At 44.3% G+C, this 19,021-nt stretch overlaps 1 protein-coding gene across 1 annotated transcript in view; it reads right to left on the bottom strand.

Annotated features, from left to right (window-relative positions):
* TRAPPC14 (trafficking protein particle complex subunit 14) overlaps positions 1–17,275 on the bottom strand; it is a 50,502-nt gene extending 33,227 nt beyond the window's left edge. The window contains exons 1-2 of the mRNA XM_073622874.1: positions 16,812–17,275; positions 3,907–4,002 (exon numbers count right to left, since the gene is read on the bottom strand). Of these exons, the coding sequence (XP_073478975.1) occupies positions 3,907–4,002; positions 16,812–17,180 (465 nt within the window). The 5' untranslated portion in view covers positions 17,181–17,275. The remainder of the gene's footprint in view (positions 1–3,906; positions 4,003–16,811) is intronic.
* Positions 17,276–19,021: the final 1,746 nt, after the last annotated feature.

Raw genomic sequence — 19,021 nt, forward strand, 5'->3', positions numbered from 1 at the left:
AAAACAGGATTGGTCTCAGCAGCACTCATAGCCATTCATAGGCAGCTTTGTATTCCGTGAATGTATACAAAGCTGAAGCCACCTAAAGTACATACAGCGCTTAGAACCAATACATCAGTTAGTGAAGGAAATAAAATTGTTTGGACCAGCTTGGTCCAAATGAAATATTTAAAGTGACAGGAAACTTGGAGATCAACATTAAGGGTAAGGGAATGGAAAACTTGACTGTATTTCATATTACACCCTATATGGGTAGAACATAAAACATAGCCGTAAAGGTAGAATTCATTGAGTGGAGTTAATTTTGAATAGCCTGCCAACGCATGGCAACGGACAAAAAAAAAAGTGCCATCATAAAGGGATGGACATGGTCAGCAACAATACTCAGGTAGGCCGTGGTGTTTAAATGACTCTCAATTGGTACTAAGGGGCCCAAAGTGTGCCAAGAAAATATCCCCCCCACCATTACACCACCACCAGCCTGAACCATTGATACAAGGCAGGATGGATCCATGCTTTTATGTTGTTTATGCCAAATTCTGACCCTACCATCTGAGTGTCGCAGCTGAAATCGAGACTCATCAGACCAGGCAAAGTTTTTCCAAACTTCTATTGTCCAAATTTGGTGAGCCTGTGTGATTCCAATTCTTAGCGGACATGAGTGGCATCCAGTGTGGTTTTCTGCTACTGTATCCCATCTGCTTCAAGGTTTGTTCAGAGATGGTATCCTACATACCTTGGGTGTAACGAGTGGTTATTTGAGTTACTGTTGCCTTTCTATCATCTCAAACCAGTCTGCCCATTCTCCTCTGACTATTCCTCCACACAACTGCCACTTACTGGATATTTTCTCTTTTTTCAGACCATTCTCTATAAACCCGAGAGTTGGTTGTGTGTGAAAATCCCAGTAGATCAGCAGTTTTTGAAATACTCAGACCAGCCCATCTGGCACCAACAACCATGCCACGTTCAAAGTCACTTAAAGTGGTTTTAGAATTAGAAGGTTTATCTTAAATGCATGAAGATAAAAAGCCTTCTGTGTGCAGCAGCCCCCTCAATACTTTCCCGAGCCCCATCTAGATCCAGTGATGTTGCAGGAGTGTCTCAGCTTCCCGGGACTCCCCTTCTCATTGCCCAAGAAAGCAGCGTGGCATGCACCATTGGCTCCCACTGCTGTCAAAGTCAGACAGCCAATGAGGAGAGAAAAGGGTGGAGGTGGGCCTGCGGCTCGGTGTCTGAATGGACACAGGGAGCTGCGGCTCGGGGGCCCCCATAGCAAGCTGCTTGCTGTGGGGGCACTCAACAGGAGGGAGGGGCCAGGATCACCAAAGAGGGACCTGAGAAAAGGAGGATCTGGGCTGCTCTGTGCAAATCCACTGCAACAGAGAAAGTAGAGCATGTTTATTTTTTAACGAAAAAAAAACAAACCAAAAAAACCAAAAAAAAAAAAACCACGAGACTTTACAAATCACTTTAAATCCCCTTTCTTCCCCATTCTGATGCTCGGTTTAAACTTCAGCAAGTCATCTTCACCATGTGATTGGCTGATTAGCAATTTGTGTAACCGAGCAATTGAACAGGTGTACCTAATAGTGGCCAGTGAGTGTATATTGTATATTTACGTCAGTCTCTGCCCTAAAGGAGCTTACAATCTAAGGTCACTATCTCACATTCATACATACACATACTAGGACCAATTTAGACAGGAGCCAATTAACCAACCAGCATGTCTTTGAAGTGTGGGAGGAAACCGGAGTACCTGGAGGAAACCCACACAGGAACAGGGAGAACATGCAAACTCCAGGCAGGTAATGCTGTGGTTGGAATTCGAACCGACAACCCTATGCATAGGTGTGAAGACAGGTTTTTCTATACAAACAAGCACAGCGGCAATAAGCACTGTGACATTAATGCAGACCAGGGTGGATATAAATCAACGATTACATTTTTTTTTTTTTTTTTAATAAAATCTGTTTTTTTTTATTTCAATTAATTTTTTTTGATTTTTAATCAAATTTATTTTAATAAAATGCTTTTGGAGTAAAAATCTATCTAAACATAGTTTTCTATTTAAGATGCATTAATAATTTAGTTTATTCATCATGAAATGGAGCTTAGTTATGTAGCATGAGGCTGTATATTCTGCAATATTTACATTTTTGGTAAACTCATTCAATGAATCCAAACTGAGATAACATGCACTGCATTGATGCATTCACACAATTTCAAAGTAACCATGAGATAACAGTAAGTTCAGGAATATTCCTTTATCCCATTGTTTTGCAAATCTATGTACACTACAAACTGTATGATTGAATCGGTTCTGATATCGCTTTTTTACTAACCTGACAGCTTATTATTCTAAATAGGAAACCTTCATTTTGTTTGCAAATATTAAAGATTCTAACTACCAGCAAAAATTAGTCCTTACATTTAGAGAGCACCTGTCATTTCAGATCCCTCATGGCAGCGCCTGTTAGCGTGCATCCACCCACCTGCTGCCGCCACGTCCCTCACCTTGTTGTGTCACTGCCGCATCACCAGACATCCAATTAAAGTGAATGGGACTGTCGGTGAGTCAACAGCGGGTCAGAGGAGGATCTGCTGCGGGACAGAGATGAGAGTTGCCCTTTAAAAATTATGATATAAAGGAAGCCTTTTTACTAGAGATTTAAATCAACTTGATTTAAATCAAATCCAACCTGCTGCAGACACAGATGGTGACCTAGCAGAACGTTTTCGGCCCCTTTCACACTGCCGCGACTTAAAAATCGCGCCATGATTTCAGGGAATGCCTGTGTAAACTTGAGGTCCATGGACCTCAACTCGCATGAAAGTCGGACCAAAGTAGTACAGGGACTACTTTGAAGTCGGCACGACTTGAAGTTGCACATATATGAATGGTTTCCATTGGAAATCATGGGGGGACGACTTGTCATGAGACTTTGCAGTTCCCAAGTTGCAGGACAAGTCGCAGAAGCGTGAAGGGGGCCTTAGGATTGTCGGAGAAAACCTGAGCCATAAGAGGGAACAGGGCAAGAGAACAGGCTTCGTGAAGATAGCGTGTCCATGCTGGAAATTCAACCAAGTACCTTAGCACTGCAATATCACAGTGCTATCTATTATTACACCAAGAAAAAAAAAAAGATTTCCCCTTCGTTGGGACTTTATAGGCAGCAACCACACAAATGAATTTGAAAAATGTAATTTATTAAATATTCATAAAATCATTCGATCATACAATGATGGTTAAAAAGAAATGGAAAAAATGCTACACGAATATACAAAAAAACACAAGTTACATGGTATGTATGACAAAAAAGTAATTGTTACTCTCCGGTATATAATGATCTCCGGTACCCAACGCGTTTCTGGTTCAAGCACCTTCGTCAGGGGTATTAGATAAGAGTATATGCAGTCATAATTTTTGTCTTACTAAAAAAAAAAAAAAAAAAAAAAATTATGACTGCATATACTCTTATCTAATACCCCTGACGAAGATGCTTGAACCAGAAACGCGTCGGGTACTGGAGATCATTATATACCGGAGAGTAACAATTAATTTTTTTGTCATACATACCATGTAACTTGTGTTTTTTCTATATTCGTGTAGCAAGTCTTTTTAACCATCGGTCATTGTATGAACGAATGATTTTATGAATATTTTAATAAATTACATTTTTAAAATTCATTTGTGTGGTTGCTGCCTATAAAGTCCCAATGAAGTGGAAATCTTTTTTTCTTGATAGACTATTAGGGATGTGGCAACAACACACTAATCTGACATGGTGAAACCCTCTTTTTTTGCTCTATTATTACACCATGTTTATGGCTCCTATTTCTACCAGATTTTCTATTGGTAATATACAGGTCAGGACACCAAACCTCACCAACTTCAAGTCTTACCTTGGCTTTAACTGTTGTTGGCGGCAGACGATCCAAAGACACAGAGAGGGGGAAGATGACCTCATCGCTGGACACAACGGGATCTGTAACTGGGGTCTGTGAAAAAGGAAGAAATTTGGATCATTAGAGGAAAGCAAGATGAATTAAAAAAAAAAATCTCAGAGGACGAGGACTGGATGGGATTGGACGGAGGGGGGGGGGGGGGGGGTGTGAATAATACTATGACTGGAGATGCTTGGTATGGTTAGCAGATGACCCGCACACTACCCATTATCTAAATTGTTCACATTTCTGGTCAATATCAGATCTCAAAGTAGGTGTTGGTAAGACACGCTAGTCAGTAGACTCACGATAAGACGCACCGCCGTAAGCAGATAGCAGAAGGAGCTGCAGGGAAAACGCACATCGGACTGGTGACAGATTACTAAGACTATAGAAGACAGGCCAGAGAAAATGAAAGCTTACACAGCAAAACACGGCAGTAAATGTTAATTATTCATCAATGGATGGAAAAGGAAAACTAAGATGGGGGGAAAACAGAACGGGGACACATATTAAAGTGATCCTGTCAACGATAATTTTATTTGCCAAATAATGGTGCCAGGAAAGAGTTTGGTAAAAATATTTACTCAATGCAACAAGAGCATGCATTCCAGCCATGTGGAAACAACAGTCTCCTCCTACTATCACCCAATGGTTCGCCAGAGTGAAAGATATAGAAAGCATGGAGCATCTGACCTCTGCTTTGAGACAAATCAGAAAAAACATAAAACCAGATGGTTCTACTGGGATCAGTTCCGCTTCTCTGGTGAATATTCTCAATACTTATGAACCAATTTTTTGCCTATAAAGGACGGTATGGTGTGTGGCTGGCAGGACACTGTTCGCGTCCTCCCCCCCCCCCCCCCTCTTTTTTTTCCTCTCTTCTTTTTCTCTTACCCTCTTCCCCATTCCACCCTTCCCTTCTCCATTTCTCTCTTTTTTTTTTTTAAAAACAAAAAAACAAAAAATTTATGCAACCTGTTATGGCCGAATTCTGTTAGTGATATAGGCCATCATTATTAGTTGATATTTTCTCATAGGTATCGAACTCCTTATTGTTGGTACAAAACTGCCTTGTCTCAGTCTCATGAGCATATATTGTCAGATTGTGGTATTTACGCTGAATGTTATTACCCTTACTGTGATATAGCATGGCCGCTTAACTATCTACATGTAATTGTCATCTCGTGTGCATCTGTCAATAAAAAGATAATTAAAAAAGAAAAAAAAAAGAGAAATGATTTTGGGTTATTGCCATTACTTTATCAGCCCCGCTCCTGACTGCATTCAGCCCACAATACTCCGCGGTGCACTGCAGAATAAACTGGGGATAGGCAGAAGAGTCACAGAGTTTCTTTTAAAGCGGTATTAAACCCAAAACGTTAAATATTGCAGCTTACCAATCATTAGAGGTGGTGGCTGCATTTGTTTTCTTTTCTTAACCTCCCTGGCGGTTTTCCTGAGTGTGGCTCGGGGTTAAAATTCAGGACCATTAGCGGTAACCCCGAGCCAGACTCGGGATCGCATTGCAGGATCCTGGGGCGGCGTTACTTACCTTGTCCCCAGGATCCTGCGATGTCCCCCGCAGTGTCCGAGGGCTCCGTCCTCCTCCGAAGCCTCTCCGTGCCAGGCTCCGTTCCCTGCAAGCGGCGCGACGCACGGGGGCGGAGCCTGGCGGCAAATTCAAAAAAATGTCAAAATCATAACACATACAGTACTGTAATCTTACAGATTACAGTACTGTATGAAATGATTTCACATCCCTTTTGTCCCCAGTGCTTTGGCCCATGCCCTGCATGCAGTTTTACATGATATATACTGTTCTTTCTGCCTGGAAACTGGAGATTGTCCATAGCAACCAAAAAGTGTCCCTTTACGTCAAAAGTGGCTTTAGACCAGCTAGAAAACAGCGATAGTAAATTAGAACACTTGCAGAATTGAGCGATAGTGAATTGTGGGGAAATTTATTTTATTACTATTTTTTTAAATTTTTTTAAATTATTTATTTTTATTTATGTGTTTCAAACTTTATCATACCCGGGATATCTACTAGACTCTGGTTTGGACAGATTTAAGTGTGTTATTGTTAAGATTTACAGACCTACAATATAAAATGCCAAATTTCCATGCAAAATAATTGTACCGCTTTCAGCACCTAAAATCCGAAAGAATCATACCACCAGGGAGGTTAAGCTCCCCCCCCCACCCACCCTTCTGTTTTCACCTGGTGATCTGGCCAGTAACACACCTCCTGTATTAGAGCACCCCCACTCCGGATGAAGGAGCACAGGGGGACACCTTTGGACAGCAGAACTGTTAGACCCCTTTCACACTGAGGCGCTTCTAAACCGGCAGTAAAACACTAAGCACTTTTCGGGCGCTTTTGAAGAGCTTTTCAGGTGCTTTCCATTCATTTCAATGGAGAGGGGCGCTTTTTTTTAGCTCTCCAAAGATGCTGCTTGCAGGAGTTTTTTCACCTCCCCGCCAGTGCACCGCCCCAGTGCCCCATTGATTTTAATGAGAAGCAGTTTTCAGGTGCTTTTTTTTTTTTTAAACACAAAAGCGCTTGAAAAACTCCTCAGTGTGAAAAGGGTGTGTATACAAAGTAATTTTCTAGCAAAAAAAAAAAAAAAAAATTTAACTTGTAAACACCAAGTCTGAAAAATTTGGTTTGGTCCTTAACTAGTTAAATTAACCACTTAACGACCGGCCACTGTATATATACGTAGTTTTTTTGAAGATGGATGTCTCGGTAACGGCAGCAGCTGCTGCCACAACCGAGGTATCCATCTTTGTGGCCGGCGTTTCTGTACACGATAACGGTGGTCTCTGCGGCGGGTTCGCCGTGAGATCACCGTTATTGGCGGCGGGAGAGGTGCCAACCCCCCTCCCGCCGCTCTCCCGCGCCCTCCGCCGCTTACCGGAGCCGTCGGTAGCGGTGGAGGAGATCGGGACCTGTCAATGCTTCGGTATAGAGACGAGTGAGGCCAAGATGGCGCCCACCCGTCTCTATACCATAGGACGGCTGGAGCAACGTCATTACGCCGGCTCCGCCCACTTCTCTTAAAGGCACAATTTTTTTTGTGTAATTTTTTTAAACGACTTTTTTTTTTTTTTTTTTTGCATTTTAGTCTAAATATGAGATCTGAGGACTTTTTGACCCCAGATCTCATATTTAAGAGGTCCTGCCATGCTTTTTTCTATTACAAGGGATGTTTACATTCCTTGTAATAGGAATAAAAGTGATCCAATTTTTTTTTTTTTTTTTAAACAGTGAAAAAATAAATAAAATAAAGTAAAATAAATAATAAAAAAAAAAAAAATTTTTTAAAGCGCCCTGTCCCAACGAGCTCACGCGCAGAAGCGAACGCATACGTGAGTAGCGCCCGCATATGAAAACGGTGGTCAAACCACACATGTGAGGTATCGCCGCGACCGGTAGAGTGAGAGTAATAATTCTAGCCCTAGACCTCCTCTGTAACGCAAAACATGCAACCTGTAGAATTTTTTAAACGTCGCCTATGGAGATTTTTAAGGGTAAAAGTTTGACGCTATTCCACGAGCGGCGGGCGCAATTTTGAAGCGTGACATGTTGGGTATCAATTTACTTGGCGTAACATTATATTTCACAATATAAAAAAAAATTGGGCTAACTTCACTGTTGTCTTATTTTTTTATTCAAAAAAGTGAATTTTTTCCAAAAAAAGTGCGCTTATAAGACCGCTGCGCAAATACGGTGCAAAAAAAAGGATTGCAATGACCGCCATTTTATTCTCTAGGGTGTTAGAAAAACAACAATATATAATGTTTGGGGGTTCTAAGTAATTTTCTAGCAAAAAAAAACTGTTTTAAACATGTAAACACCTAAAATCCAAAACGAGGCTGGTCCTTAAGTGGTTAAAATCTTTAAAAGTGATTACAAAAACCATAAACTGAAAACGTGTTCTTTGCATATGCATCCACATCCCTTTGCGGTGAAAGCCATGAGCACGCTCTGTTGACAGTAGATGACGTCAGAAACCACATCATTGCTAAAACCCACATAATTAGTTGAATGGAGTCCAACAGTGTGCAATAATGCATGATCTCAAAACAAACACGCCGCATGATCTCAATATACAGATTCCTGTATCTGGAAGGTCCTAGTATATATCATGAAGGTGGAGGAGCAGGATCCACTGCTTGAAACAACATTACAGGCCGTCCCCGTGGCATATGGTTCCGGCTCCCAGGGATTTACCTAGGTTGCACCAATTCGGATGCACCGCTTCTATTGTTGTATTAGAAGACAATTAAGGAAATGACTGAATAATTGATAACAGAATCAATAATAATAAACTAGTTAAAGAATTGTGTAAACCCAGCATTTTCTATTCCCGATATGTGGCTGCTGTACCATGTACTTGTATTAAAAAAAAAAAAAAAGCCTCCTGTTCTCTTTGTGTGAAATCCCTGGTGTTCCTGCCACTCCCTCTGCTTCCTAATAAAAACTGACCACACTAAGCAGGAGAGCACACTGTGGTCAGTTCTCTAGCTGTGCTCCAATGATCAGACTTGTCCTGACACACACCCCCACCACACAGCCAATCACTGGGAAGATCAGTGTTCTGCTGTTTCTCCTCTCCCAGCTCCTTTGCAGCTGAAAAGAGAAGGAATGTGATCACTTATAAAAAAAAAGAAAATAAAGGTATTTATTGTAACGACACCCCGAGTATGAAAGGGGTTAAAGTAGTTTAGGACATTCCATACCCAAACACTTCCATCACCCGAACAAGGGACCCATACAAAAAATTCTCCCCCAAATACGAGACAAGGCTCTGTCTTGAGGTTCAAGCAGGTATGAATCTTTATTCAAACACGTTATACAGATCCCACTTCAAAACACTGCCCCCCCACCCTTGGAAAACAGGGCAGGTTAAACTGTCCAATGACAATGGACACACAGGTCAGGTGTGTTTAACTTCTCATCAGTAAACAGTCTTAACAGGGGGGCTGCTGGAGGAATCCCTCCTCCCTCTTTCCTCACAACAAGACCATAAGGCAGACAGCTACAATAGACAATAGAATATAGTCACACCCCAACCATCACAGCAAATAGTACACAACATAATGAGACAGCACACATTGTATATACATATATACAGCATTGAGTCTGACTAGCACAGATCACAGTGGGGTACATGGACCTGAATCTACAGTAAAGCCACCTCAAGGGTCACAACGAGCACCGTTCCCCCAAATGCCAGGGCCCATAATCGGTAGGCAAGAGGCTGGCATTCAGTCCCCTCCAAAAGCCTCTGTCCCGGATAGGTCTGTCACATTTATGTTTTTTTTTTTTATTTCTATACATAAAACGTTCTGCATTTAATTTCTACTTTGGACAATTTTATGCTCCCAACTTTGTGGGAACGGTTTGGGGACGGCCCCTTCCTGTTCCAACATGACTGCTCACCAGTGTACAAAGCAAGGTCCATAAAGACATGGATGAGCGAGCTTGGGGTGGAGGAACTTGACTGGCCTGCACAGAGCCCTGACCTCAACCCGATAGAACAGGGGTAGGCAACCTCAGCCCTCCAGCTGTGGTGAAACTACAAATCCCATCATGCTTCTGCCTCTAGGAGTCGTCAGGGTCTTGAAATGTCTAATGGGACTTGTAGTTTCACCACAGCTGGAGGGCCGAGGTTGCCTACCCCTGCGATAGAACACCTTTGATGAATTAGAGCGGAGACTGTGAGCCAAGGCCTTCTCATCCAACATCAGTGCCTGACCTCACAAACGTGCTTCTGGAAGAATGGTCAAACATTTCCATAGACACACTCCTAAACCTTGTGGACAGCCTTCCCAGAAGAGTTGAAGCTGTTATAGCTGCAAAGGGTGGGCCAACTCAATATTGAACCCTACAGACCAAGATACCATTAAAGATCATGTGTAAAGGCAGGCGTCCCAATACTTTTGATAATACCAACATTTTTTTTTTGTATAAAAAAAAATAAAATAAATAATAATAATAAAAAAAAACATTTTTTACATTTCTTGTTTTTTTGCCCCCCCACGATCACTTCCCCGGCTCCTGCACACTCTTCCTCCAGCTCCCTGTCTGTGCAGAGGTGGAAAATGCGTCACTGGACTACAAATGGTGTCCCACTACAAGTCTGTCTGCCTCTGTGGCACTTGGAATTTGTGGGTCACTCACAGAACTCTGTAAATGAATAACGTGGCCGTTCCCCACACATTTGTGCGGATTTCAAAAGTGACAATGGCTGCGGGGAAAACCACCCCTATGCACTGTCATTTCTGCTTCGCACCATGTTACACCCTAAATCTAATATTTTGCAGCTTACCAATCAATAGATGTGGTGGCTGCATTAGTTTTCTTTTTTTTAGTATTTTTTCACCTGGCCAGTAACACCTCCTGTATTAGAGTGTCTTCACTCTGGATCAAGGAGCACAGGGGACACCTTTGGACAGCGGCATTGCCAGTCTGAGGGGGGGGGGGGGGGAGGTTAGATGTACTAGCAGATTTAGACACACTAACAAACTGAAGCCAAACTCCAGCTCACATCTTTTTTAAGAAGTTACAGCAAACTGTTTTGTTCTTTTGGGATAAAAGTTTTACATAAATAGACAACGCTGATGATTGTAAGGACCCCTGCTAGTGGTAAATGGCTTGCCTCATCCCTGTAACTGATGCATTCTGCTGGGGAGTTTGTGCTTTTGATAAACAACGGACTTACTGGCTGGATCACCAGAGGAAAATGGAAAAAAGAAAGCCTAAAAAAGAAAACAAATGCAGCCATCACATCTAAGAATTGGTAAGCTGCAACATAATAAATGTTTGCATTTGGATTTATTACTGCTTTAACCGCTTCCTGACCACCTCAAGCAGATATACTGCGGCAGAAGGGCACGTACAGGCAGATTAATGTACCTGTACGTTGCCCTTTAAGAGGCGGCTTGCGGGCGTGCGCGCCCCCGCCGGGAGCTCAGTGACCGTGATCATGGGTCCCGCGGACCTGATGTCCACGGGGATACCTGCGATCATCTCACGGGGAGATGCTAATGATCACAACTCCCTGTGATCGGGAGCAGAGATCAGTATGTGTCACACACAGCCCCTCCCCCCACAGTTAGAATCACTCCCTAGGACACACTTAACCCCTACAGCGCCACCTAGTGGTTGACCCCTTCACTGCCACACATTTACACAGTAATCAATGCATTTTTAATTGCACTGATCGCTGTATAAATGTGAATGATCCCAAAATAGCGCCAAAAGTGCCCGATGTGTCCGTCATAATGTCACAGTCACGATAAAAATCGCTGATCACCGCCATTACTAGTAAAAAAAAAAAATATAAATAAAAATGCCATAAATCTATCCCCTATTTTTAGACGCTATAACTTAATGAGCTAGTATGCATCGCATAATATATTATGAAATCCTTGCTTTAAAACGAAGCCCCCGCAGCGTCGCCCAGCCACCGCTGAAGGGGCCGACATGTTGCCACGGCGTTACTTCTGGGTTCGCGGACTCCGGCGCTGTGAGTGGCCGGAGCTACGATGACGCCACTCCTGTGCATACGCACTGGAGCCTATGGTTCCGGCAAGGAGCTCTGAATTTCTGGCACGATACTTTGGACCTTCAGAGCGCATGTCAGCAGCTGAATGTAAGGTGAATATCTCCTAAACGGTGCACCTTTAGGAGATATTAATGTTACCTACAGGTAAGCTGTATTATAAGGTTTACCTGTACGTAAAAAAAAAAAAAAAAAAAAAAAAAAAAAAAAATCACAAAGTGGGCAATACAACTGCTTTAAGCTTTGACAAAAAAAAAAAAAAAAAACTGGAAGCCGATTGGTTTTATGCAGAGCTGCACCAGGTTTTGCATCCTCCAGTCTTAGGCTCCATTCACACCCAGGCATTCTCGAATCGCCACAAAACACGGGACGCACTTGCAATTCCGTTACTTGCAATGGCACCCCAATAGCGGCGTGAATTTGTAGCGATTGTCGCCCCACAAAATGCGACAAAATCATGCAAAAAAAATAAATAAATAAATTGCGGGATGCCTGTCTTCCAAAAAGAAGTTTCAGAACACCTGGGTGTGAATGAAGCCTTAGTAATTCAACCCCAATGACTTGTATGGGGAGGGTGACAGGTATGACAAGGATACGCCAACATGTGTGGTAAGGGTGACAAGTGGGACAAGGACATAAAGACATGTATATGGGGGGGGGGGGGGGGGACAGGTATGACAAGGATACGCCAACATGTGTGGTAAGGGTGACAAGTGGGACAAGGACATAAAGACATGTATATGGGGGGGGGGGGGGGGACAGGTATGACAAGGATACGCCAACATGTGTGGTAAGGGTGACAAGTGGGACAAGGACATAAAGACATGTATATGGGGGGGGGGGGGGGGGACGGACAGGTATGACAAGGATACGCCAACATGTGTGGTAAGGGTGACAAGTGGGACAAGGACATAAAGACATTTATGGGGGGGGTGACGGTGGGATAACAGAGGAGATGGGAGTAACAGGACATTGCATGTCTCTCTCCCCCTGCTGTCAGGCCTAGATAACAGACGGGGGAGGGGGTGAAGAGTGATAGAGAGGACCGCTTCTCTTTCTTAGTTTCCTGACAAGCTTGAAAGGGAAGGGTAACAGACACTGATGACAGGTTCTACAACACACTGGGGCTGATTTACTAAAGGCAAATATACCGTGTACTGCAAGTGCACTTACTCCAGAGCTTAGTAAATGGAGTAAAACTTCACTTTGCTAAGAATACCCAATCACATGCAAGGAAAATAAAATACAGCAGTTTTGTTTGTATGATTGGTTAGATGATTAAAACAAGCAGAGCTTCCCCCCCAGATCTACAGCAAATGCAGGTAAAGTGATGGCAGGTTCTCCTAGTATCAGGCTCTAAGGAGGGGGAGGTATGAGGTGCAGTGACAGCTTCTCCTTCTCAGAAAGTGGAGGAGATGAGTAAAGATAATCAGTGACAGACAATGACAGGTCCTCTTACTATCAGGTTCTATGGAGAAGATACAAGAAATGACATGCAGTGACAGGTTCTTTTTCGGAGGTTCTATGTGGAGGATATACGTAGCGATAGGCAGTGACAGATGACGTCAGGTTCTCTTAGTATTAGTCTCTATAGGGGAAGGTATCAGGAATGACATGCAGGGACAGTCAATGACAAGTCCTCTTAGTGTCAGGCTCTATGGGGGAGGGTATGAAGAATGACATGCTATGTCAGTAATGAGAGTTCCTCTCTCTGTCTCCATGTAGAGTATTATGCAGTGACAGTTAGGACAGGTCCTCGGGCTTTACAGGGAAAAGAATGAGCAGTGACAATCTGTGACAGGTCCTCTTAGTGACAGTCTATGTGTGGAGGGTACAAGTAGTATCATACACTGACAGGTCCTCTTAGTGACAGTCTATGTGTGGAGGGTACAAGTAGTATCATACACTGACAGGTCCTCTTAGTGACAGTCTATGTGTGGAGGGTACAAGTAGTATCATACACTGACAGGTCCACTTAGTGACAGTCTATATGTGGAGGGTACAAGTAGTATCATACACTGACAGGTCCTCTTAGTGACAGTCTATATGTGGAGGGTACAAGTAGTATCATACACTGACAGGTCCTCTTAGTGACAGTCTATATGTGGAGGGTACAAGTAGTATCATACACTGACAGGTCCTCTTAGTGTCAGGCTCTATGGGGAAGGATGTGGGTAGTATCATGCTATGACAGGTCCTCCTAGTCTCAGCCTCTAGAGGGGAAGGTAAGACAGTCAGTGACATACAATGACAGGTCCTCTTAGTCTGTCTCTACAGTGGAAGGATATGGGTATTATTATACAATGACAGGTCCTCTTAGTCTGTCTCTACAGTGGAAGGATATGGGTATTATTATACAATGACAGGTCCTCTTAGTCTGTCTCTACAGTGGAAGGATATGGGTATTATTATACAATGACAGGTCCTCTTAGTCTGTCTCTACAGTGGAAGGATATGGGTATTATTATACAATGACAGGTCCTCTTAGTCTGTCTCTACAGTGGAAGGATATGGGTATTATTATACAATGGCAGGTCCTCTTAGTCTCAATTGGGAAGGTATTTGGAGGGGGGGGGGGGGTGTATTATACAACGACAGGTCCTCTTATGCCGCGTACACACGGTCGGACTTTACGACTGGACTGGTCCGACGGACCAAATCCGGCGGACAATTCGACCGTGTGTGGGCTTCATCGGACCTGCAGCGGACTTTTTCGGTCGAAAATCTGACGGACTTTAGATTTGGAACATGCTTCAAATCTTTCCGACGGACTCGAGTCCGGCCGAAAAATCTGCTCGTCTGTATTCTAGTCCGACGGACGAAAACCGACGCTAGGGAAGCTATTGGCTACTGGCTATGAACTTCCTTATTTTAGTCCGGTGTACATCATCACATACGAATCCGTCGGACTTTTGTGTGATCGTGTGTAGGCAATTCCGTTCGTTAGAAAGTCCGCCGCAAGTCCGTCTGTCGGACTTTTGTGTCCGAAAAGTCCGACCGTGTGTACGCGGCATTAGTCTCTATGGGAAAGGTATGGTGGTGGTGGTGGTGGTGGGGTTGGGTGTATATCATTATACAATGACAGGTCCTCTCTGTCATTCTTTATGGGGGGGGGTAGAGGAATGAAAAGTATGACAGGTCCTCCTAGTCTCTATGGGGAAGACATGATGGGGGGAGGGGGGGTATGTTATCCTCTCTATGGTATGGGGGTATAATATCCTCTCTATGGTATAAAGAGGGGGTGTAATATTATCCGCTCTATGGTATGGGGGGGGGGGTGGTGGTGGAATTATCCTCTCTATGGTATGGGGAGTATATTATCCTCTCTATGGTATGGGGGGGGGGGGGTGGTATGATCCTCTCTATGGTATGGGGGGGTATATGATTCTCTCTATGGTATGGGGGGGGGTATATGATCCTCTCTATGGTATGGGGGGGGGTATATGATCCTCTCTATGGTATGGGGGGGTATATGATCCTCTCTATGGTATGGGGGGGTATATGATCCTCTCTATGGTATGGGGGGGGTATAGGATCCTCTCTATGGTATGGGGGGGTATAGGATCCTCTCTATGGTATGGGGGGGTATAGGATCCTCTCTATGGTATGGGGGGGGTATAGGATCCTCTCTATGGTATGGGGGGGGTATAGGATCCTCTCTATGGTATGGGGGGGGTATAGGATCCTCTCTATGGTATGGAGGGGTATATGATCCTCTCTATGGTATTGGGGGTATATGATCCTCTCTATGGTATGGGGGGGGGTATATGATCCTCTCAATGATATGGGGGGTATATTCTCCTCTCTAGGGTATTAGGGTTATAGTGGTATATTCTCCTCTCTATGGTATGGGGGGTATATGATCCTCTCTATGGTATGGAGGGGTATATGATCCTCTCTATGGTATTGGGGGTATATGATCCTCTATGGTATGGGGGGGGGCATATGGTCCTCTCTATGGTATGAGGGGGGGTATATGATCCTCTCTATGGTATGGGGGGGGGGGGTATATGATCCTCTCAATGATATGGGGGGTATATTCTCCTCTCTAGGGTATGGGGGTTATAGTGGTATATTCTCCTCTCTATGGTATGGGGGGGTATATGATCCTCTCTATGGTATGGGGGGGTATATGATCCTCTCTATGGTATGGGGGGGGGGTATATGATCCTCTCTATAGTATGGGGGGGGGTATATGATCCTCTCTATGGTATGGGGGGGTATATGATCCTCTCTATGGTATGGGGGGGGGTATATGATCCTCTCTATGGTATGGGGGGGGTATATGATCCTCTCTATGGTATGGGGGGGGGGTATATGATCCTCTCTATGGTATGGGGGGGGGGTATATGATCCTCTCTATGGTATGGGGGGGGTATATGATCCTCTCTATGGTATGGGGGGGGTATATGATCCTCTCTATGGTATGGGGGGGAGGGTATATGATCCTCTCTATGATATGGGGGGTATATTTTCCTCTCTAGGGTATGGGGGTTATAGTGGTATATTCTCCTCTCTATGGTATAGGGGGTATAGTATCCTCTCTATGGTATGGGGGTGTATAGAATCCTCTCTATGGTATATTATCCTCTCTATGGTATAGGGGGGTATATTATCCTCTCTATGGTATATCCTCTCTATGGTATGGGGTGTATAGTATCCTCTCTATGGTATATTCTCCTCTATATGGTATGGGGGTATAGTATCCTCTCTATGGTATGGGGGGGGGGGTATAGTGGTATAGTATCCTCTCTATGGTATATTCTCCTCTCTATGGTATGGGGGGTATAGTATCCTCTCTATGGTATATTCTCCTCTCTATGGTATTGGGGGGGGGGGGGGGGTTATAGTATCCTCTCTATGGTATGGGGGGGGGTATAGTATCCTCTCTATGGTATGGAGGATATAGTATCCTCTCTATGGTATGGAGGGGGGGTATAGTATCCTCTCTATGGTATGGAGGGTATAGTATCCTCTCTATGGTATATTCTCCTCTCTATGGTATTGGGGGGGGGGGGTTATAGTATCCTCTCTATGGTATGGGGGGGGGTATAGTATCCTCTCTATGGTATGGGGGGTATAGTATCCTCTCTATGGTATGGAGGGGGGGTATAGTATCCTCTCTATGGTATGGAGGGTATAGTATCCTCTCTATGGTATGGAGGGTATAGTATCCTCTCTATGGTATGGAGGGTATAGTATCCTCTCTATGGTATTGGGGGGGGGGTATAGTCTCTTCTCTATGGTATGGTATATAATACGAGGTCTCTCCCGTCGGTCTCTCACCCCTCCATGCTCCCCGGCGGGTTGCTGTGCCGGTTGTTGTTGGCTGAGGATGGCCCGGCAGTGTCGGTAGGTCCTCCCCGGTGCGGTGTCCCCGCTGTCCTCATCCTCCTCGTCCGCCTCTTCCTCCCCCGGACACACACTGGCCAGGGCGGAGAGTGAGGCGGCTAGCGGCGCCCAGGAAGAGGAGGCCTCACTCCCCGGACTGTCCTGGGCCGCCTCTCCCCTCAGGCGCAGCACCAGCAGGAAGCGGAGGGTCTCGCCCAGGTAGAGGTGGTTCCGGCGGGGCAGGGAGCGGTACCGGCCCGGCAGGTCTGAGGGGAGAAGCGGACAGGCCGGGAAGATCATGGAGTAATCGCACTGCGACTCCATGATGAGAGATCCCCCGGCCCAGGCCAGAGCGAGCGAGCGCCGACACGCCGAGCATCACCCCCGGCAACAGGCCGAAGTAGAGGAGCGCCGAGACGGTGATCGGGAGCCTAGCGCTCGGAGCGAGAGAGCGTCGCCTGGCAACGGCGGCGGAAGCTGGGTATCCTAGCAACTAGCTCTGACTGATGCTCTGCGGAGGTAACCTAGCAACAGAGCTGAGCACCAGCAACTAACCCTGACTGATCCAGGGTATCCTAGAGACAGAGTAACCTAGCAACATGACATCCCTGATGTAGAAGACCGGAAGTTAGAGAAAAGGTGACCCATGGTATCTATATAAGATCAAGTGATCCTGGAGATCCCATCCATAGGGACTAAGAGGTTCAGAGTTACTTAGCAACAGGGATTACATTATCTGGGACATCCTAGCAGAAGGATTGATTAATCCATGGTAACCCGGCAACCAGGACTGAGTGATCCAGGGTAACCTAGCAACCAGGACTGAGTAATCCAAGGTATCCCAGCAACCAGGACTGAGTGATCCAGGGTAACCCGGCAACCAGGACTGAATGATCCAGGGTAACCCAGCAACCAGGATTGAGTGGTCCAAGGTAACCCAGTAACCAGGACTGAGTGGTCCAGGGTAGCCTAGCAACAAGGGATGAGTAATCCTGGGTAACATAGCAACCAGGGCTGAGTGATCCTAGATATTATAGTAACATGGATACCAATGCTCTCCAACAACAAATGACATCCCATTGGTTTCATTTTATGCTAACTCCCTCTAGGGTTCTCTAAAATGATTACAATGTATATTTTGTTACAAAGACATATGTATTTCCTATGCTCCTCAGCTCCATCTAGTGGCCATAAACTGATATCGTGTTACTGTCCATAATTAGAGAAGATTTGTACAGAATAGAAATTAGCCCAAAGAATATTGGATGAAGTGGTCCACACAGATTATATATACTGTATAACACAGTGTTGCAGGGACTGGACAGCTTTACACACAGTCAAATTATTCAGGATAAGGGACTGAGTTGCCAAGAATAGGAAATCTAAGAACAGGCAACACCTTCAAAGTAAGATGGAAATACAAAAATATATCCAGTGTTGGTAAAGTAACAGGAGTAAAGCAGTTCAGGATATTTCAGCAACAGGGAAAAGAAGTGGTCAACAGTAAGCAAATGACTTTGTCCATTGACAACTTGCTTCAAGATATCCTAGCAACAGGGATAACGTGCTACAGAATATCCTAGCAACAGGTATGATGTGGTCAAGGATAATCTAAAACATAGGAACTGAGTGTTTCATGGCAACATAGAAACAGGGATTACATTTTCCAGAAGATCCTAGCAACAGGGATTGAGTAATCCATGGTATAACATAGGATGACACCTATATAGAGTCTGATAAGGCTGCACACCCCAAAACAAATATTTGCAAAAAAGGTTGAGGGTTCCCCATGGGGTTTTTTAGCAGCAAATGTAAATCAGAAAGAGTTTTGTATAAAAATAGGTTTTATTAACAAAATACTCTGGACATGAATCATACAATACAAAAGTTTAAAACATAAGCTCCAGTTTACATGATACGAGACACAGTGGGTTGGATAACAGATCAGACAATTGGTAATATCATGTGAGAATTATAGGGGGTATGCATCCCACGATGCTACCTGCAATATTGATTATGGTTATACTGTCCGATGTTGGGAAAAGCCCCAATGCATTTCGACCCTATTGGGTCATGGTCTTCCTCAGGGGGTTCTTATATTTCCTCTCTACCAAATGGGCTAGTTTATCCGGAGACTTCTTTATAAAAACAGAAAAGAAAACAGA

Source organism: Aquarana catesbeiana, linkage group LG03 (assembly GCF_042186555.1).
Source record: "Aquarana catesbeiana isolate 2022-GZ linkage group LG03, ASM4218655v1, whole genome shotgun sequence".
NCBI lineage: Eukaryota > Metazoa > Chordata > Amphibia > Anura > Ranidae > Aquarana > Aquarana catesbeiana.